Source organism: Rhinatrema bivittatum, chromosome 9, assembly GCF_901001135.1.
Source record: "Rhinatrema bivittatum chromosome 9, aRhiBiv1.1, whole genome shotgun sequence".
In the NCBI taxonomy this organism is placed as follows: domain Eukaryota; kingdom Metazoa; phylum Chordata; class Amphibia; order Gymnophiona; family Rhinatrematidae; genus Rhinatrema; species Rhinatrema bivittatum.
In genome coordinates, this window is record NC_042623.1 from 169,734,255 (window position 1) to 169,757,142 (window position 22,888).

The 22,888-nt window shown below is 46.6% G+C and overlaps 1 protein-coding gene across 5 annotated transcripts in view; it reads left to right on the forward strand.

Annotated features, from left to right (window-relative positions):
• D2HGDH (D-2-hydroxyglutarate dehydrogenase) overlaps positions 1 to 11,084 on the forward strand; it is a 91,308-nt gene extending 80,224 nt beyond the window's left edge. For 2 of the 5 annotated variants that reach the window (XM_029616074.1, XM_029616076.1), the window contains one exon: positions 9,453 to 11,084. In XM_029616074.1, coding sequence (XP_029471934.1) covers positions 9,453 to 9,718 — 266 coding nt within the window. In that variant the 3' untranslated portion in view covers positions 9,719 to 11,084. The remainder of the gene's footprint in view (positions 1 to 9,452) is intronic. The other 3 variants (XM_029616077.1, XM_029616078.1, XR_003858644.1) reach the window with 2 other exon arrangements.
• Positions 11,085 to 22,888: the final 11,804 nt, after the last annotated feature.

A 22,888-nucleotide genomic window follows, 5' to 3' on the forward strand; every position in this document is an offset into this window, starting at 1 on the left:
CATCGCTGCCATTTTTATAAAGGCCAACTCACGACCAGACTCTGTTTTCTGTTAAGAAAACTGTTTAAAATCGACCGATTTTCTCTTCGTCGACATCGGCAATGTTTCTTCAAGCAGATCGGGGTGGTTAGAGGTTTCATAGTGTACACATGCCTGAGTTTTCATCTCGATTATTGCTCATGGGGAAGGAGCTCAATGATTAAGCTGCCGACAGCCTGGATGATGTCATTCCCCCCCCCCTTTTTGAATGTAATGGTGGTGGTGGTGGTGGTGGCGGCAGCAGCATTGCAAAAACAGATTTTGGTTCATTGTTACCTGGACGATGGGTTGTGAACTTCTCCAAGAGCAGCCTAGTGCTAGAACCTGGCAGCTCTCTTCAACATGAGGATATGTCGTGTTTGTGTGACAAATCTTTGGATTCAGAAGCTACAGCTTTTCTCATTGATCTCGTTCAGGAGTCCAGTTGTATGGAGTTACAGCTTTTGGAATCCATGGCAGCAGCCTTAGACCTAGTTCCCTAGGCAAGGCCACATATGGGATCTCTTTAGAGGGCTTTGCTGTGCAAGTGGGACCCTCAGTCTCAGAATTACTCTGTGAAGTTTCCAGTACCAGGTCACGTCATTGCTTGTTTGACTTGGTTGCCGCAGTTTAAGAACTTGGAGAAAGGAGTGGAACTATAGCCCTCAGAGTGGATCAATGTGACAACAGATGCCAGCCTAACAAGCTGGGGAGCTCACTATCTAGGTCAGATTGCTTAAGGTCTGTGGTCGGCAGAAGCGGCCGTCTAACGAACAGTGGAATTTGGTTGACTTTCTTGCATTCTGAGGGGTCAAGTGGTCAGGATCAGTTGGAGAGTGCTACAGTGATCAAGGCTGGTTCTATCATTAAGCAGGATGAAGCAGCCGCTTCAGGCTGCAAAATTCTGAAGTGGCAAAATGTGCTCCTTCTCCCCCCCCGAAAAAAAACACCTCTGTTGCAGCTGTCTCACTCTGCATGCAGATACAAACACCTGTGGCTCCAGATGAGTGCCCATGGCAGGAAGAAGGCGATGGCAGCAGTGCAAAATTGTGACCTGCCCATGGGGATTTCAACTCTGTGGGCAGGAAGAAGACAGCGGTGATGGCCTGAAATTGTGACCTGCCTGCAGGGATTCCAAGCACCATGCGCAGCAGCACAAAATTGTGATGTCTCAACAGGCAGGAAGAAGATGATGGTAGTGCAAAATTATGACATGCCTGTGGGGATCCCAGGTCCTGTGGGCAAGAAGAAGACAGCAGTGGCTATGGTGCAAGATTACATCATACTTGTGGGGATCCCTGACCCCGTGAGCAGAAAGAGAAACCCTGGGCTGGTGTAGAATTATGATGGAGCCCTGCAGGCAGAAAGAAGAGACCCAGTAGGTGGAATGTGAGGGAACAGAAGAGATGGGGGCGGTGTGAATAAGAGGGGAGGGAATGGAATGGCAAGGGGGGTGGGTCACTGAGTAAGAGGGGATGGGAGAGGGAAGTGAGTATATGAGAGGGAAGGGAAGCAAAAGGATCTAAGTGAGTGAGGGGGATGAAAGAAAAAGTGGGGTGATTGAGACAGAAAGGAAGAGGAGGGGTGAGAAAGGGGATGGAAAAGAGGGGAGTGATAGAGCCTGTGAATGAGTGCATATGTGCATATGTGCATGTGTGTGAGCATGTGAGAGTGTGAGCAAGCATATGTGTGTGTGTGTGTGAGAGAGAGAATTAATATGTGTGTTAGAAAGTGTGTGTATTTGAGAGAGAGAAGACAACTTTTGTGTAGCCCCTTGCCTTTACTAATCCAGGATAATGTCAGGGTGACTGGAAATCAAACATTCTCAAGTATAGAAAGATGGGAATTTTTAAATCTTTATTAGTTTTAATTATTTGGTCTTAATTTGATGTGTCTGTTTTTAAAAAATTTACCAATTTTGAAAATGTTTTAAAAAGGTTTTTATATAAATTTATAGAATGTTATTTTGTTTGTCAGCTCTCTTGAAATATTTTTTTTTTTATTAGTATGGTTTTAGTATTATGTTTGATATTTTATATTTCCTGATTTTATTTTGAGGAATGGTGGTGATTCTGTTTTTACATTGTTGCACAGTCGCAGAGTTTGACTTTTTGAGATTTCCAGTTAAGCTTTTGCCTGTACATTTCTTTTTGTATTTTATGGTCTCTTAATTCTGTATTTGGTGAGGGTCTGTCTGTGTTCTGCATTTATGACTGAAGTGAGGGATTTTGCAAGTGTAGTTGAATCTCTTTACGCTCCACTTTTCATTACTGCTCTGGACCTTGCTTCTGCCTAATAATGAATCTCTACTCAGTTTAAACTGAATAAATTACAATAACAGCAAAACAGGAAGGAAATGACTGTGAAGAAAACCAAACTTCTATAACCTTAGGGCTTGATTGTCAAAAGCTTTTACACACACAAAACTGGCTTTTATTTACTCATGTAAGTGGCTTTTGAAAATTGCTACAATAGTATGTTAAGTGTATAAACATAACTCCTTTAATTACCTCCTATATTTTAACTAATTTGCAACCAGAACCTTGCACGCTGCTCCCTTTTCTACACAGGGTTCCAACGGGCTGGTACTTGGCTAGCCTGGTTGGTTTTGATGAAGGAAGGCCTGAAATCAAGAGGAACTCTAAACTAGCAATGGAAGAACTGGTATTCTGCCAACCACCGGTCTCTGCAACTGCTGTCGTTCCCTGCCTCCCTCCCTATGAACCTATTCTTTTCCACCAATCCTCTCCCCTCCTCCACAGACTTTTCTTCTTGAAGCAGGAGTCTGGTCCTAGGACTGACTGTGGAGGAGCAGCGGCAGTGATAGGTTGTGAGAGCGTGGGCCAGGGACCAAGTCAGTGGTCGCTCCTCTCTCAGGTGCAGTGGTGACCCCACCTCCTCTCTATATGAGAGGAAGGACCTGGGGGCGGAGCATGCGTTGACTCAGTCCTCCACCCATGCTGCTTCACATTCTGTACTGCGACTACCACCACTTCCACAGCGGGGAGAGGAGGGTATTTGTGGAGAAGAAAAGATCAGAGGGGGGGGAGGGGGCTTTTTGGTTGTTGATGAGAGGGAAAAATAAGGAGTGAGGAAGGATGGCTGTTTTTTTTGTTTGTTTTCTTTTTTTCCCAAAAGTGGCAATCCTATTTCCCACCAGTACTCACAGTAGTTCACTTGTGGTTATTGAGGCTTTGCCTTTCTCATGTTTTCTAGTGGAGGTTTGCTAATTAGTAGGAGCTAGGAATTTGGTAGCAAGACTTCGTCTGCCAAGTTGTGTGAGCCCTTGGTGACAGGGTTCCTGTTCGTTGATGCTCCCACAGCCTGAGTGGGATTTTAGGCTACCAAGATGGCTGAGAACACATAGCATTAACAGGTCGATACTGTAACGTGCGGTTGAAGATTTCCCGTCTGTAACGTGCTGGGAGCGCACAATTCAGACGCGTAAGGCGATCCAGCGATACAGTCTCCAGTTTCACGTGTCCTTAGCGCTTCTTAAAACAGACGCATAACCCTTTCCGCACGCAGCATGTATATGATATGTAAATGAACGAATTAGCTGTATAATGAAGGAATTAGCTATTCCCCTCCGATACTGTGACGCGCGCTCAGATTATCTCCTTTGTAACCCGCTATTTTGCCGCGTCCTTAACCTGTTAGTTTACCGCCTACCCTCTACTTGGTGTTAGTGTGGTGTTCGAAAATTAAAACGGGAATAAAGTGTACAAAATGGGGGCGATTTCGGCACTCAAGGCCCCGTCCGGTCTCCGGTGCAGCCCCAGTCCTGTCCTCTCCTCCCGAAGCAAAAAAAAAAAAAACCCGAAAAAGTAGCAAGGCTCGGGCCTGCTACGATAGTCCCTTCTCCCTTCTCCTCTCCTCCCGATTTCGGCGCTCAAGGCGGCCGGGTGGGCGTGCATTCATCCAGGCAGAGGGAGCCGGCGGCGAAAGCGGCCTCCGGCTCCCTCTGCCTGGATTGAATGCACGGCCCCCGCCGGCAGTGAATGAATGCCCGTGCGATTTCGGTGCTCAAGGCGTGACGTCACGTCATGTGACTGCCTTGAGCGCCGAAATCGGGAGGAGAGGAGAGGGAGAAGGGACTATCGTAGCAGGCCCGAGCCTTGCTACTTTTTCGGTTTTTTTTGCTTCGGGAGGAGGAGACAGGACTGGGGCTGCACCGGAGACCGGACGGGGCCAGGGCAGGTGAGCGGGGGCTGGGGGAAAGTTTGATGAGCATCGGGGAACATAACTGTCCACTTCCTGGTACCTGTCATTTCAAATGTCATTTGAAATGATATTTGAAATGACAGATACCAGCGCGGCCGTGAAGCGTTAGGCCCGCGCACCCAGGATACTGTATAGGCGCTCTATACAGTAAAATGGGTTGCGCGGGCCTAACGCTTGCCTAAGGCTTCGCAGCCGCGGCATGCATTTGCATGCAGTTTGAAGAGAGTATCGAGCAGTAGGTGAAGAGAACTGTGCGTGCGGGGAACGAGGGTGCGCCTGACACTGCCGCACTGTTTCTACCGCGGCCTTAGAGTATCGATCTGTGTAAGAGGTGTCTGAGGGAACTTTTAAAATAAACAATTGAGCCAGAAACTGGGCATCAATTAACTTAATTAAATTAACTTTGCCAGCTACTTAGTTTAGCCTCCAGGTTGTTCTGACTTCAACAGGAAATAAAAACAGAGATGAAAGCATCTCTCTCCTTCCAGCTCAAATTGCCCTTTTGATTACCCTGCTGCGCCAGCCAAGCTGACGTGATCATCCCAAATGTACAAAATGATCAGTTAACCAACACCTGAAGGCACTTGTTAATGCTGTGATATCTTTGTATTTTCTTGGTTTTGTCTTGCTGCTGAGTGCTAAAAGGGGGGATAAAATATGGGAGCACAGTTGGAATCTGTCACCTTCCCCGCTTATATAATTACTCCTGTGTCGGTGGAGTTGCTTATTTTATGAATCCCGAGTACATTAACCAAATATAATCGTCTTTTGATTCACAAATGGTACTATTACACACAATCTTACTCTCTATAAAACTTAAACTGTTAATAACCTAATTTATTCATGACTGCCTTATACCAACCTAATTTATTCATGACTGCATTATACCAACGCTTAATTTGTAACTAGTTTCTCTGTATTGCCTGTTTTACTTGCACATGTTTATCACGGTTCCCTTTATTAACGTTCTCCTTGTAACTCGTTCTATGTAAAGCTTGTTGCTATATTCAGTTATCTGTGAACCGGGATGATGTTCCCAACGTATCCCGGTATATAAAAAACACTTAAATAAATAAATAAATAAATAAATAAATATTACAGCCACAGTTGTACTGCACCGGAAAATGTCTCCATGGGCAAGTGCCAGTACTTCCTGTCCAGCCCCAGCTGCTGAATTCGATGAGGCAGGTGTAATAAGCTGCTCCGACCATAGCACATCTTTATAACTCCCGTTTCAGCATTGATTTTTCAGTGCTAACCCAATGCCAGTATGCAGTGGGGATTGTATTGTCGAACAAAAAAAAAACAGGATTAGCGCAGTTGTTTGCTAATCCCATGAAAATGAAAGTGTTAGCTATTACTGGGCAATGCAGGGAGGCACGTTAGAGGGGAGCCTGCTTAGCGTGCTTTTCCCTAACGTAGGAAATTTTAACTCTTAGGTCAGGGCAGGAGTAAAACTTAGTTCACGTTTCTGGTAGCTGTATTATTCTGTTGCCGCGCCCTGCGGGGTAGTGCCCAGCTGCTTCTACCACACGTGCCCAGCAATAGAATAACTTTGGCTACCAGAAATGCGAGTTTACTCCACCTCAGACCCAGGAGTTTGATTTCCAGTGTAAGCTGTCTGGGTAGGCACATATAGCCGATTTGCACGCCAGTCCTGTGCATCCCGACATTAGCAGACTGTTCAGCTGTAGAGACCTGCTGCAGAGAGCTTGTACTTTGTTCTGCTAGCTTGTAGGTGCCACCCCAGAAAGCTAATGCTTTGTTTTCACTTGCCATGACTGGAAGTGGTTAGACATGGGAATGGAGGGATGCTGGATGTGAACCAAGGTGATCTTGTGTATTCCTCTGCCCAGGAAGTTAGAGTTCACAGGAGAGAGATGACAAAAATGGTCTTGGATAAAGACTGAGAGGCCAATATCCAGCCACAGTCCACCTGAGCAAGTTATCAGGATAAACTTATCCAACTAACTTGAACAAGATATTCAGCGGCTCAGCCGTGCTGCTGAGTATACTCAGCTATTTCACATATATTTATTTATTTAATAGCATTTCTTACCCATCCCTCCAGACAAGTCCATGGTGGGGGCTACAAGCAAACATACATAAAAAAACAATTAACAATAAAATAATTGAAGGATGAAAACCAAATTACAGTCAGACAAGCATAATAAAACGTGGTACAAAAGCGGGTCACTGGAATGCCTCATGAAACAGATGGGTTTTTAATAGTTTTCTAAACTGTTTGGAGTCATGTGTGAGGCAGAGGAACAGATCTCCAAAGTGTGGGTCCATAAATTGAGAAGGCGACCCTGAGAGAAGGAATATCTAGTAATTGCTGGCTGGAGGAGCGAAGGATGTGAGCAGAAGTATGTATCCGAAGGGTAGAGGTAATCCAGGAGGATGTGACATGATAGAGGAGATTATGGATAATGACTGCAGTTTTGTATTTAACAAGTGATGAAATTGGTAACCAAGTCTTTCAGTATTGGGGGTGATGTCATCTCGGATGGATGTACCAGTCAACAGGCAGGCAGCAAAGTTTTGAATTATTTAATGGTCGGAAGGGAATGCTGAGGTAGACCCGTGTGTAGGGTATTACAATAATCAGTGGATGGACAGATCAACGATTGATGAATGGTCTCAAGGTTTGTGGGTTCCAGGATGGGTTTTAAATGAGGCAGCATTCTTAGTTTCAAAAACAAAGATCTAATAACTGATTTAATGTGAGGGATCATAGAGAGCACTGAATCTAGGAATACACCCAAATTACGAACTGTGTGTGAAAGAGAGATGGTGGATCCTGCTAGTTAAAAGGAATCAGGGTTAGGAAAAGCAGGGCAGTGGCCAGGGACAAGGGCCTCTGTTTTATTGAGGTTGAGGGAGAGTTGATTGTTGTATAGCCAGGAATTAATGAAATGAGACAAATAGATGCAACCTGGACAGAGGCAGACCAAGTGGAACGTAGTGGGAAGAAGACCTGTAAATCATAGGCATAGATATTGTAAGTGACTCCTAGTTGAGCAAGCAGACGGCAAAGAGGGGTGAGATAGATATTGAAAAGGGCGGTGTAAAGGGCAGATCCCTATGGAACTCTGGAAATAAGTTTATCTGGCTAACTATAGGACAACCATGGCTGTCCTAGACTTATCCTGTAACTAAGGTGGATAAGGCTGAAAATTGGCCCTTAGCTAAGTTAGCCAGATAAGTAGCTCTTCTCTGGACCTCCCCTGTCCCACCCCCTCGCTTATCTGGCAGCTTAGCCGGATAAACAGCTGCTAAATAGTGGCTGCTCAGCATGGCCAAATGTTCAGATCGCACCATTTAGCCAGCTAAGTTGGATCTTAACCAGCTAAGTGGCGTTGATTGTCAGCCCCTGATATCTGACAAGCAAACATGCTGTATGACTGACAGCTGGGATATTTTCTCAGCAGTTTGGCTTAGAGTAACTAGGCTGACTGGATGGGCCAGCTGGATATTTTCTGCTGTTATCTATCTTGTTGCTGAGAATAAACATGACATTTTGTACTCTTATCCCACCAAAAAGAAAATCTTCGACAAATGAGGTACCAAATTAAAGGTTTTGATGTAGATTTGTAGACTTGTATTCATTCACACATATGACTTTTGATGTGGCTGCAAATTTGAAATAGACTATATGCATACCCTCTTATAGAGAACAGGGCTCTGTCATTAACATTTTGAACATCTGATCGCTAATTAGGACTGTACTGTGGAGCTAGGTTAATCATCAAGATTCATTTGTCAAGTGCACTTGAGGCAGAGATGCTAACTGGCAAGATAAAAGGTGAGCAGTTTTTCATACAAAGAGTAAATCTGGTATCCTTTGGCACCCACCTAACATTTTCATTAAAGCCATGTCTGTTCCCCATATTTGTTTCCTTTGCAATGACCATCAATAAATCACCGGGACACATCTGACTGAATTGAAATCTACCTCCATCGGAAAGTATTTAGTTACCAATAACTTTGTTCCATTTCTGACTGCTAGACAACTGTCTGGCACAGGGGATTTGCTGAGTTATTTTCTTCAGAGTTTGGGCATTTCCAATGCAATAAAGGCCTCAGAAGAAAGTCAAGAGATGTAAGCAAGCACTGCCTGTTGTCTAATTTTGAATGAAGAACTTAGCAATGATTAATATTATTTATTTTTTTTATTTTTATTTAAAAATTTTTCTATACCGTCGTTTAGTAATATACCATCACAACAGTTTACATTTTGGCACGAAATAGGTTGGTTTGGTTTCTAAGTTATCCATGGTGTGCCAACATTCAGCATTTAGTTGTGTTTATTGATTGAGATTTGGTGTCAGCTTACCATTCAACCTAAGTGAAAACACTTTCTGTGAATTTTGTGGGTTTCCAACTTGTATATGTAAAATGTGATGAAGGGTCTGTCTCACTTTTCTGTCCTTAGCAGTAGGGTAATGGATTGATTTGAAAGGTCAGGAGGGTAGAATTGGCAGTCATAGTGTAGGATTGTCAACCCTTCATTCATGGTCACACCCACTTAGGTTATAATGACTCTTATAGCACAGGCATGCAGACAATGGGCCAGATTTTCAAAGGGGTACGCGCGTAAGATATGCGCGTACCCCCCGAAAACCTGCCCGGTTCCCCCTGCGTGTGCCGAGCCTATGTTGAGTAGGCTCGGCAGCGCGCGCAAGCCCCGGGTCGCGGGGGGCGTGTCGTGGTGGTGCGTCATTTGGGGGCGGGGCCATGGGTGTGGTTCCGGCCCGGGGGCATGGCCGAGGCCTCCGAAATGGCTCCCGGGCCTGGGAAGCGCACGCAGGCGGCCTGCCCGGCGCGCGCAAGTTACGCCTGCCTTGGGCAGGCATAACTTGTGCAACAAAGGTAGGGGGGGTTAGGTAGGGGAAGGTGTGGGGGGGGGGGGTGGAGGGAACAGAGGCAGGCTGCACGGCTCGGCTGCTGATTTTGCACAGACTTGCGCGTGCCGATCCCGGATTTTAACAGATATGCACGGCTACGTGCGTATCTATTAAAATCCCGCGTACTCTTCTTAAAATCCCGCGTACTCTTGTTTGCGCCTGGTGCGCGAACAAAAGTACACGTGTGTGCAAATTTGTAAAATCTACCCCACTATGAGCAGCTCCATTCTGCACACAGTTTTGCATAATAGGGATAAATAATGAGCCTAACAGTTAACTGTATGTGTTCTTTTCCTTCAGGGGATGGAAACTTGCATCTGAACATTACAGCTGAGTCATTTGCGGAGTCCCTTCTTAATGCCATTGAGCCCTTTGTGTATGAGTGGACAGCAAGGCACCATGGGAGCATCAGCGCTGAGCATGGACTGGGCTTTAAGAAGAAGCAGCATATTTACTATAGCAAGCCAGAAGAGGCAGTCATGCTTATGCAAAAAGTAAAGGCCATGTTGGACCCCAGAGGGATTCTAAACCCATATAAGACCCTGCCTGCACATGGTTCCCACTGACAGCGGTGATGGCAAAGATCATTTTCCATTTTGTCTTTTCATGTCCCTGATTACGAATTCTGTATTTAGCCACGATCACTCAAAGGCCAGACTCCTTGAAGATTCAGCTTCACCATTTTGTATGAAGTTTTAATAAGACAAACTACTATTTTTTCTCTCTTCATGCTGTATCTATTGACTTCCTCTTCACCTGCCCTTCCATCTCCAATATGCCGCTCTTCCCATCTCCTGGAAATCTTAAGATCCTTTCGTTTGTTGGATGATTTGCTCCCTCTTCTCTACTCTTTGTGCTGCTCATGGTCCGTGCAGAATGAGCCCCTGGTGTGAGTTCCACCAGGGAAGAAGAGTGGTCTTCTCTCATAGCAAGAGGCTTTCCAGCTTTAGCGTATTGCACATTAACATCTACTGATGTAGCAACAAGGCCTGTAATAGTTCAAGAGTCTATGGATGGGGCTTCCAATTCTGGTTCTCAAGAGCCACAAACTGGACAGGTTTTCAGGGGATCCACAATGAACATGCATTGTATCCAAATATATCTCATGCCTATGCATCGTGAATATCCTGAAAATCAGACCTGCTTATGGTTCTTGAGGCCTGGAGTTGGCTATCTGCAGTCTATGATATAAAAGCAAATTAAGAAATCTTTCTGTCTTGTTGTGTGTTGCTGTTGCTTTATCTAAACCAGACAGTCTAAGTTTGCATTTGTGATTTCTTGAAAAGTAGGATGTCACTAGTTGTAATTTCCCTTTTGCCCCTGTGAAAAATATAGCAATATATTTATTTAAGTAATTTTAAAATTCAGGTAGCGAGAGTGGAGCAGTGCCAGTTTGTATTCACAGGTGAATTAATATATAACCATTCAATGTTCTAAATGTCTCCTCTGCTTTCATCTTGCCTGTTCTTCTGACTTTGTTTTCATTTTTTCTTAGTTAGCTCCTTTTCTCTCCTTCCCCTTTCATTTCTCTTCTCTCCATCTCCTGATCGGAGTGGAGAGCATTAATGGAGCCTCTAGAGTGGACCCTCCTGCTGCATAGTGTGATAATCTTTTTTCACCCCTTGGTGAAGAGTTGTGATAATGGGAACTTACTTTTTAATGGTGTTAAAGGACGGCAGGTCCTACAGTGGAGCTGCACTGATAACAGAGCAGGAATGGCACCCATGCATTCCCATTAAAAGCCAAATTACCACTATTGTGGCACCATGTTAAACAATATAAAAATATGGATTTTATATTATCACTATGCAATTTCTGTTTATTTATATTCTGACTGAATATTTATCAAATGTTTTATTATTTTTTTGCATTAACTTGATACCACAAGTATAGAAAATTAATAAAGTAGATTATACAAGCAAGACTTTTTTTTTTTTTTTTGCTGGTACTTGACAGTACTTGGTATTGGCATTCCTTAGTACTGGCACTGGTTTTTTTTCCTCTATATCAGCCCCTGGAAAATGGTAGGAGGGGAGGGGCAGGATTAGGGAGCAGAATAGCTCTTCTCTGCTCCAATGTGTTCTCTGCTGCGGGGCCCTGGCCAATAGAGCGGGGGCACCATCCTTCTGCTATGATCAGGGATAATATAAATCAACCCCAAAATGGGACAATTATTTTTACTTTAATAAACATTGCTGTATTTCACTATTGACTGTTGAACAACAATATTTACACCACGCCTATCTGACTCCCCCGCTCGGTTGAATGTTATATATTCTGATTGTTCTGAAAAATGTTGGCGAGACTGTGGGGAAAAGGGACTTTATCTCATATTATCAGTGTACACTGGTTATACAAAGACTACATCTTCTTCCAATGTTCACCTTTTGATGCCTTATAGTCTGGAACTAAAATGAATTAACTCAGTATTTGTTCCATGTATCCACACATCCTACCCTACAACTGCCAAATGAAACAAATACTAGAATTCCTTAGAAAATGAAGTCGAAATAAAACATGGAATAACTTGGTTAGAATAACTTGGTCATTGTCCACCACCCCGCTTGTACTGCTGTGCTTTTCAAGGCAATGTAACCAATTGCCTTCAAAAGCACACTACCTGTGTTAAATTATACTGATTCACATGGAGGACAGTATAAATGCAGCAGTTCCTATTAATTCTGCTGCTGGGTAGTGCATTTCAAAGCAAATATTTAACCTGGAGCTCCAAGGAGCTGTTAAAAATAACGTTTGAACAAAGTTGTAGAAAGGCACAGACCTGGGGATGGATATAAAATAATTGCAAAGTCCTTGAATATCCTTCGATGAAGCACCGATTGCTTTCCAAGGTGATACTATGTGGTTCCTCCCTCAGTAGAGTGCCTCAGACCGGTAGCCTTTACTGACATGGATCCAAATTCCAATTAGCAGTTGCAGGCCGAGAGAGGCTTGGTGGTGAAGGCTTTAGCCCTCTCCCCCATCCCCATAGCCGGGACCCATTCCTGCTCTCAGCCAGGGAAGGCTGAGCTCAGGTAAAAGTTTAACTTAAAAAAAAAAATACAGTGACAGGAAGACAGCAGGAAAAGGGTCTTTTTCCTTGGTGTTCGACATTCCCGCTCTGGGGGGATTCTGTGAGGTGAGAAGAAAGTGCAGGCACGGCGGGTTGAGCAGCCGTTTGACTAGGCCCCACTTCCAGGCTTTTCCCATTTTGGCACATGGTAGGCCGCGGGGCACTTTCGTGTGCTTTTTTTGCTGCAGACCGTCGGCATGTGCTTGCACATCTGAGTGTGTGCCAATTCTTGTTTGTGCTTGCAAATGAGTGTTCTTCCTTCTGGATGCACATCTTGTGCGCCCAGTTTAGGCATTGGTTCTGGGCGTCCAGTTTGGGCATCTAGTGGGATGAGCGGCCTAGGTGCGCTTGGATGCACATTTTTTGTGTGTCCATATTAGGCGCGAGGCTTCATTACACTGCATTTATAGCATGATGAAAAAACCTAAGCGCCTATCTATCTGTTCTGCCTGCCACATCAGAGCCATTCAGCTGGAGCTTTCCTTAAGCCTGTGTCAGAGTTGTGTGGATGCTCAGGGAGATTTGCCTCCTTCTAATTTTGCCAACAATGGTCCATCTCCTCGGTCTGAGGGGAGTGGGACTGAGGGAGACACTGCAGGGTTGTCTCCTCCCCTGATTAGTCAGCAGGTTGAGTTCCCAGGGGACACTGGCTTACAGGACATCAGGTTCGGGCCTATGGGGCCTGGAATGGACCCAGCCTCCTTTTCATGGGTGGAATTCTTCCAGGGATTGCAGACATTTCTACAGGGCCGGTTTGCTGAAGTAGCGGCTCCTACTAAGGTAAGTCCAGATGCTCTGAGTGCTCTTCCACTTGTCTCTATGGTCAGGGTATGACTGCAAAAATGCCATTGGTATTAACGTGGCCACAGAGGTTATATTTGAGAAATCTTTCATTAGTACATAGACCTCATAGTCAGGCAAAGAGTTAGCAAAGGTGCTGAATGTTATGGCAAAAGGAGTTCAGAACAAGTGCCAAAATCTAACCACTAGATCACTTGTGACTTCCTTGTGAGCCATAGAATATTTTGTTGTTTTCTTATTAATGCTCCTAACTTTTGGTTGCAACGTACACAGGTCTTTGTACCTCAATTTTTCACTACCTGACTAAAGCTGAATCAGCATTAAGATTTAATTTCTTGCTGAAGCTGCTTTTCTGAAGTGCTTTGAAGTTTGATTAACTTATGCATTGTGGCTTTGCAACCACATCATTTTGTCATAGATTAACAAGGTCAGGATAGCCATGGTCATGCTGAAGTGCACATACCCTCCAATTCTGCTTAGTCAGCAGATTTTTATACATAATTCCTAGGTGATGTATTGAATATTCTGTGCATGATCAGAAACTATAAAACAGAGAAACAGAGAAAATGGTGGCAGATAAAGATTGCAAGACCCATTCCTGTTGCAGCACCACAAAGTCTATCATGAGACTTTATCCTCATATCTAAGCATTCGCTATGCTTATCCCATGAATTTTTAAATTCTGCTATTGTTTTTGGTGTTCTCTACCTCCACTGGGAAGCTGTTCCATGCATCTACCACCTTTATTGTGAGGAAATATTTTCTGATTTGACTCTAAAGTCTACCCACTTTGAGTCTCATTCTATCATAGCCCCTTGTTTTAGAACTTCCTTTTCATTGGAAAATACTGCTTCTCCTGCACTATTTATACCTTTGCCATAGTTGAATGCCTATCCTACTTCTCCTTTCCCTTCTTTTATCTAGTGTATACATATTTAAGCCCACATTTTAAAAGGCCTGTGCGTGTAAAACTGGGGGTTTACGCATGTGGCCAGGCCTTGTGTGTGCCGTGTGCATTTTAGAACGGGCCCGGCCATGCATGTAAATCCCGGTAAATGAACAAGTGCCGGGCCTCTCCGAAGGGGTGAGCCAGGGGCGGGGGTGGGGCAGGGGGGTGGGCTGGGACAGCACCATTGTATGCTATCCCGATGACTTGCGCGCAGGCAACTTACTTCAGCTCCGGCCCTGAAGTTCAAAAACAAAAAAAAGGATAGATAGGAAGGGTATAGGGGGTGGGGAGGAGAGGGGAAGTGGGAGGGTGTTTAGGTAGGGGGGCAGGGAAGTGTTCCCACAACCTGAAGGTTAGTTTGGTATAGGGAGATATGTTCTCAGAAAGTATTCTGCATTTTTTCAGGCAACAAAATTGTGTCTGAATTGGTATATTGTAAGCCGTAGCCTGTTCTATAGTCGCCTCTTGTTTACAATCATTAGGTAAATGCCAAGCTATCACTGCTTTCAATTGGGCAGCAACAAAATATTTTTTCAGATTAGGTATCCCCATTCCTCCAACACACTTGGATTGATGTAACACAGTACGAATCACCATAGGGGGGTCTCTGTCTCCAAATAAATATTATGTTTGGGAGGCCATGAGAGGCCTTGTATTCTGTTATGTTACGGGAATGCTAGGAGAGCGACCCCAACTAGAGGGAAATGTGTGCCCTTGGACCTCGGCACGATCCCAGATGAGTCCAAGACAGCGCCGAGGGTTGGCGAGGTGTGTCCCAGCATGGGCAAAGACAAAGTCTAACCCTCTGCCGACCTGCATGCTTCTGGAAGCCAACAACATTAAGTTGGTAACTGAACAGTCCTCCGACCGTTCCCAGCCCTTTCAGACCTGCTGCTAGGTATCAGCAAGAAGCAGCAGGCCGGACCGAGGAAGAGGGTAAACGGAGGCCTTGTGACACAGAAGACTTGAGACGAGAAAAGAAGACACTGGAAGTGGATGAGGATCTTGAAAAACTCTCAACGAGATGAGGAACTGGGAAGGTTATACATTGGCACTGTCTCTCAGGGCGCCCTACACAATCCACCCGCGGGACTGGTCGTGGACCACCCTGTCCCACTGCGCGCCCTACACAACCTAAAAAGGCTGGTCACAGACCACGCGGAGAGCGGGACAAGCGCAGGAAGGGAATCCAGCTGAGACGAGACTCCAATGACAAAGCGAGATGTCATCTGGAGAACCACAGGAGCTGGCAGATCCAGGAGAACTTGAAAACACAGGAAATGGAACAACAGGAAACCTGGAACATCAGGAAGCGAAACATCAGGAAGCCTGGACTAGGAACCTTGAAACATGAAGACATGGAACATCAGGAAGTCTCAGGAGACACTGGAAGCACAACGAGACATGGAGCCCCAACGAAGAATGAAGACCTGATGGAGTGCTGGAAGACGAGACTTCCAGAGACAAGTAACTCCAATACAAGGCAAATTTGAAGTGCAGGAGAAGCTCTTTAATAGGGCTGAGACAGGAAACAGTCCTTAGGTGGGGCCCAGGGCATATCCGGCTGTGGGCTCTTTAAATCTGGTAAGGAGGCGCGGCCACATGCCTAGAGCAGGAAACAGGAAACTGTGCAGGTCCATGGTCAGTGGCCCTCCACAGACGCTGACAAGGAAGAAGCAGAGCTGGGCCGAGAAACATGCCCCGACGTCAGCAGCGGCTCCTGCCGCTGCAGGAGAACTTGAAGGCAGCTCCGGTCGCCAGGCAAGGCCGGGGACTGCGGCCTTTGGCTGCGAAGATGGCGCTGAAGTCGGCGATGGCCCCAGCTGCGTTGAAGCATGGAGGCAGGCCCGCCGTGCCAGAGAGGCAGTCTGAAGTCTGCGGCTCCTGCCGAGGTGAAGATGAACAGCTGACTGTGGCACCTGCCGAGAGGAACGTCGGCGGCTCTGTGCCACGTAGGAGAAGGCAGCATGGGAGGTAAGAGGCCTGCTCATGGGGAGAAGCACCGCGGGCAGGATTCATAACAGTACCCCCTCCTCAAAGACCCCCTCCTCAAGCCTCATATCAACAGCTAGAAGGAACAAGGTATCAGGTCTGCCACTCTAGCCACCAAGTCATCCATCGATGCCTGCACCCGTGCCTCCGGTGATTCCTCTGATTTTTTTGGAGCCTAGACTGGGACCCTCAGGTATCCAACCCCCTTCACTTCCTAAAGGGAAGTCTGCTGATCCTTATGACACTTGGGGTGATGATACTTCAACAGACACCGATGACTTACCTTCACCACCTTCTCCCACTGAGAATAGAAAGCGTTCTCCTCCAGAGGACCTCTCATTTATAAATTTTGTGAAGGAAATGTCTGAGTTGGTTCCTTTTCAACTACAGATGGAACAGGATGATAGGCACCAGATGATGGAGTTACTCCAATTCCTGGATGCCCCCAAGGTGATCACCTCTATTCCCATTCATCAGGTCCTTCTTGATCTCCTCAAAAAGAACTGGTAAAATCCTGGATGAATTGCTCCAGTACACAGAAAGGCTGACACTACTTATTTAGTTCAGTCAGCCCCAGGTTTTCAAAAATCCCAGCTTCATCACCACTCAGTTGTGGTAGAGTCTGCACAAAAGAGGGCAAAAAGGTCAAAACTTCACTCGTCTACCTCTCCTGCTAAGGAACAAAAATTCCTAGACAACATTGGTCAACGAGTATTCCAAGGGGCCATGCTCATGTCCCGAACTGCTGCCTCTCAGCTTTACATGACCCAATATAACAGGGTCATCTTTAAGCAGATACAGGACTTCTACGATTCCCTATCTCAACAATTCCAAGACCAGCTACAAACCCTTGTAAGCAAAGGATCTGAGGCAGGCAAGCATTAGATTCGAACATCTTATGACATTTTTGACACCTCTACCAGAGTGTCTGCAGCTGCTATCTCAGCAAGATGGTGGGCCTGGCTCAAGTCTTCTGACCTTCGCCCAGAAGTGCAAGACCGGTTGACCAACCTACCATGTATAGGAGATAATCTGTTCGGAGAACAGATCCAACGGATGGTGGCTGAATTAAAAGACCATCATGAGACCCTCAAACAGCTCTCTTTGATGCCTTCTGACTTCTCCTCAAAGCATCCCTTCAGGAAGGACTCTAAGAAGTCATTTTTCCGTCCAAGGAAGGCCTACCCGCCACCAGCAAGGTCCCGGGCTACAAGACCTTATCAAAAACCTCAGCCACGCCAAGCCCGAAAACAAAAAACACAAGCAGCTCCCCAGCCAGGGCCTGCTTCAGGTTTTTGACTTCCGCTTGGAGAGCAGCAGCCAGATTCCTCTCTCACATATATCAGTGGGAGGTCGATTGTGCCACTTTCACAACATGTGGCATTCAATCACATCCGACCAATGGGTATTGGCAATTATTGCTCAGGGTTATCATCTGAACTTTCTCGCTCTGCCACCAGACTCCCCACCTCTGCAGACGTGGAGAACGTCCGACCAATCCATTCTTCTGGATCAAGAGGTCTCCCTCCTTCTCCAGTCAAGAGCAATAGAACCCGTTCCGCACTTGCAGCAAGGTCTAGGGTTCTATTCCCGGTACTTTCTGATCCCCAAAAAATCGGGGGGTGTTCGTCCAATTCTGGACCTACGTGCTCTCAACAAGTACCTCCAGCGGGAAAAGTTCAAGATGGTAAACTTGGGATCGCTTCTTCCTCTTCTACAAAGAGGAAACTGGCTCTGCTCTCTGGACCTCCAGGACGCATACACCCACATTGCGATAACTCCAGCTCATTGAAAGTACCTGAGGTTTTTAGTAGGCCCCAAGCACTATCAATACTGAGTGCTTCCGTTCGGCCCAGCGTCTGCACCATGAGTCTTTACCAAATGTCTCGTAGTTGTCATAGCTTTCCTCAGAACCCAAGGTGTTCACTTCTACCCCTATCTGGACAACTGGTTAATCAGGGCTCCAACTCAGCAAACTGCTCGGTCGTCCCTCGATTTAACTCTACACACTCTAATTTCGCTAGGATTTCTAGTCAGTTATGAAAAATCTTTAGTCCCATCTCAAACCTTGTTCATTGGGGCAGACTTGGACACCTTGCAGGCAAAAGCTTTTCTGCCTCAACAACGAGCGCTGACTCTCGTGTCTCTCGCTCACCACTTGCAGTCTCAGCATGCTGCAACAGCTCGCCAATTCCTCGTCCTTCTGGGACCTATGGCGTCCTCAGTCCATGTCACACCAATGGGCCCGCTTGGCCATGAGATTCATGCACTGGACTCTCCGGTCACAATGGATTCAAGCTATTCAGCCTCTGTCGGCCATTGTCAACATCACTGACTCACTCCGTCTTTCTCTCGCCTGGTGGAAAAATCAGAACAATCTCCTCCAGGGATTGCCCTTTCAAGTTCCAAATCCTCAAGTCATTCTCACCACCGACGCTTCCAACCTCAGGTGGGGAGCCCATGTGGCCGATCTGCAGGCACAAGGGTCTTGGTCTCCAGAGGAAGCCAAACACCAAATAAATTTCCTGGAGCTTCGAGCAATGCGATATGCTCTCAAGGCTTTTCAGGATCGCCTATCAAATCAAGTCATCCTGATTCAGACGGACATCCAGGTGGCCATGTGGTACATCAACAAGCAGAGAGGCACAGGCTCCTTCCTTCTATGTCAGAAAGTTGCACAGATTTGGGCGGAAGCTCTCTCCCATTCGATGTACCTCAGGGCCACCTACTTGCCGGGAGTGGACAATGTGTTGGCAGAAAAGCTGAGTCGCGTCTTCCAACTGTACGAGTGGGCTCTCAACCCCTCGGTAGCGAACTCCATCTTCCGACAATGGGGATATCCTCAGACAGACCTCTTTGCGTCCCCTCAGAACCACAAAGTGGACAATTACTGCTCCCTCATTCGCAGCGAATACTCTCAGCCCAGAGATGCATTCTCCCTCTCATGGGCAACCGGTCTGCTTTATGCATTCCCTCCACTTCCTCTTCTCTCGAAGACTCTTGTGAAGCTACGTCAGGACAAGGGAACCATGATCCTGATAGCACCTCACTGGCCACGCCAAGTGTGGTTTCCAATACTACAGGATCTCTCCATCCGCAGGCACATTCCCTTGGGAAAGGACCCGCTTCTGATCACTCATTCCAATCTTCAGGCCTTGTCCCTGACGGCATGGATGTTGAAAGGTTAATCCTTCAACCACTTAACCTTTCAGATCCAGTTTCCCGTGTCTTGATTGCTTCACGGAAGCCTTCCACGAGAAAATCTTACTCCTATAAATGGAAAAGGTTCACATCATGGTGCACTTCTCAGTCTCTTGATCCCTTTTCCTGTCCAATCCCAAAGTTTTTGGACTATCTCTGGCATCTATCAGAGTCAGGTCTCAAGACATCTTCCGTCAGAATGCATGTCAGTGCGGTAGCCGCCTTCCATAAAGGTGTGGGGATGTCTCTAGCTGTACAATCCCTCGTAACATGCTTTTTGAAGGGCTTGCTCCAGATCAAGCCACCTTTACGTCCTCCGGCCCCTTCTTGGGACCTTAACCTGGTTCTCGGTCGGCTCATGAAACCACCATTCAAGCCTCTTCACTCCTGTGACCTAAAGTTTCTCACATGGAAAGTGATTTTCCTTTTGGCTATCACCTCAGCTCGCAGGGTTAGTGAGTTACAGGCCCTAGTTACCTATCCGCCTTACACTAAACTCCTGCAGGACCGGCCGGGTACTCCACACTCACCCTAAGTTTTTACCTAAGGTAGTTTCGGAGTTTCACATTAATCAATCCATCATATTACCTACCTTCTTTCCCAGGCCCCGTTCGAATCCAGGGGAACAGGCTCTGCATACCCTTGACTGTAAACGGGCTCTAGCTTTTTATCTAGACCGTACAGTTGCCCACAAGAAGAGCATTCAGTTATTCGTCTCTTTCCACCCCAACAAATTAGGGCAACCAGTGGGTAAGTAGACTCTCTCCTCCTGGTTGGTGGACTGCATATCTTTTTGCTATCAGCAAGCAGGCATTCCTTTTCTAGACCGTGTTAAAGCACAGTCTGTAAGGGCCATGGCGACTTCAGTAGCACACCTATGATCGCTGCCACTTCCTGACATTTGCAGGGCTGCCACTTGGAGTTCTCTCCATACCTTCGCAGCCCACTATTGCTTGGACAAAGCCAGAAGACAAGATTTCATCTTTGGCCAGTCTGTCCTGCATAACTTATTTCCAAGTGACGTACCTACACCCTTCCGCCTGCCCGGTGGGGTTCAGGATGCCTTCTACCAAATTCCACCCCAGTGGTTGTGCCTGTTGCACGCCGTTGGGTACATTTGGTGCATGTTCGGACATCCTCAGCTCAGTACTCACCCATATATGAGGACCACCATCCTGCTTGTCCTGTGAGAAAGCAAATGTTGCTTACCTGTAACAGGTGTTCTCACAGGACAGCAGGATGTTAGTCCTCACGAAATCCGCCCGCTGCCCTGTGGTGTTGGGTTCGTAACGTTTCGTTATTTTATTTTTCGGCACTGCCTGTAGCTTTCAAATAAGACTGAAGGGGGACCCCTGCTGGCTGCAGGGTTAGTGCCATGCTGAGCATGCCCAGTAGGGGCCAGTCAAAGTTCTGGAAACTTTGACAGAAGTTTTCCGTGATTGGGCTCCATCCTGATGTTGTCACCCATATGTGAGGACTAACATCCTGCTGTCCTGCGAGAACACCTGTTACAGATAAGCAGCATTTGCTGATTTTATTTTGTTGTCTCTATATGGTTGTTTAATTTATTAATTATGCATGTGAAGTCTACTGTTTTTCTTATGCTTGTAATATTGTTACCCACCCTGAATGTTTAAGGGCTGGAATACAGTACCTTAAAATGAATGAATAAATAAATAAATAAACAAACCTAGCTGTGGTATTCTGTAAACACTGTAATTGCTTTATGTACCAACCAATCAACCTCACAAGGAGTTACAATAATTAAGACGTGACATCAAAAAAAGTGGACAATATCTTGGCAAAATCCAACTGAGTAAGAAGCTACTGGTGAATCCTCTATAACTGTTGTAGATGGTAGAAATCCACTTTCACTATTCCAGCAACTTGATGGTCTAGGGCTAATCCTGAATCCAGCTCTATTCCTAAACTCCTTACATGCGGGTCGATACAGTAAGGCCGCGGTAGAAACAGTGCGGCAGTGTCAGGCGCACCCTTCCTCCCCGCACGCACGCACGGTTACTGTATAGGCGCTTAATACAGCGCCTATACAGTAACCAGGGTGCGCTGGTACCTGTCATTTCAAATATCATTTCAAATGACATTTGAAATGACAGGCAGCAGGAAGTGTAAAAAAAAAAAAAACCCAAAAATATGTAAAAACCTGAGTGTTAAAAAAAATTTTTTTTAAATACCTGTCACTTTCATGCGGTCATCCAGGCAGTGGCGTGGGTCCAGGCGGCCGGCAGGTGGCGGCGGGAGCCGGGTGTTCGATCGAGGCCGCGGGCGGGTAGGCGCGTGTTTGATTGGGCGGGCGCGGCAGCGGGATCCGGGGGGCGGGTGGGCGCGTGTTCAAACGAGGCCGGGTCGCACAGGCGCGCATTAATTCAGGCGGAGGGAGCCGGCGGCGAAAGCGGCCTCCGGCAACCCCCACCGGCAGGCGCGCATTCACTGCCGGTGGGGGTTGCCGGAGGCCGCTTTCGCCGCCGGCTCCCTCCGCCTGAATTAATGCGCGCCTGTGCGACCCGGCCGGGTCGCACAGGCGCGCATTAATTCAGGCGGAGGGAGCCGGGTGGTCGTGCATTCATCCAGGCAGAGGGAACCGTGGGCCGTTTTCGCCACCGGTTCCCTCTGCCTGGATGAATGGCCGTGCGATTTCAGTGCTGAAGGCAGTCACATGCCGTGACTGCCTTCAGCACTGAAATCGCACGGCCATTCCTTCACTGCCGGTGGCCGTGCATTCATCCAGGCAGAGGGAACCGTGGGCCGTTTTCGCCACCGGTTCCCTCTGCCTGGATGAATGGCCGTGCGAAATCGGGAGGAAGGGAGAAGGGACTGCCGTAGCAGGCCCAAGCCTTGCTACTTTTTCGTTTTTTGTTTTTTTTTTGCTTCGGGAGGAGGGGACCGGACGGGCTGCAGGAGACCGGACTGGGGCTGGACCGGAGACCGGACGGGACCAGGGCGGGTAAGCAATGTTTTTTACACTACACTACACTACACTAACTCCTACTAGGGGGAGGCGGTAAACTAACACATTAAGGCCGCGGCAAAACAGCGGGTTACTGAGGAGATAGTATCAGCGCCCGTTACAGTATCGGAGGGGAATAGCTAATTCCTTCATTATACAGCTTTTTCGTTCATTTACATGCTGGGTGCGGAAAGGGTTATGAGTCTATTTTAGGAAGCGCTAAGGACGCGTGAAACTGGAGACTGTATCGCTGGATCGCCTTACTCGTCTGTATTGTGCGCTCCCAGCACGTTACAGACGGGCAATCTTTAACTGCACGTTACTGTATCGACCTGATGGTGTCCCTAGCTAACTGGTTAGAGTATAAGAAGGGATATAGTTGCATATGTGGTGTAGCTGTCATGTTTGTAATATGTGTGTCCTGTGTTGTGTGTTTCAGGTCATAAAACTTTGAAGACTGAAGAAAGTTCTGCTGAGTTGGGCAGAGAAGCATCCCTTTCTCTATCCCCTTACCCTTCCTGTGCAAGGCTGCTCTGCATAGTCAGGTCAGAGATGTCAATGCATGCTATCCTAGAAGGGGTGTAGCAGATACTGAAACTTCAGAGTTGTGAAAAGCAGAACTTGTAGTATGTGAAGAGACAGCTTCTCCTTGATGCAATAGTGCTGCTGATAAGGCGATGAGAGTAAGACAATGTGTGTCAAGGGAAGGGACATTTTAAGGTTTTATACCCAGTAGTCCTCAAAAAAACAATAAA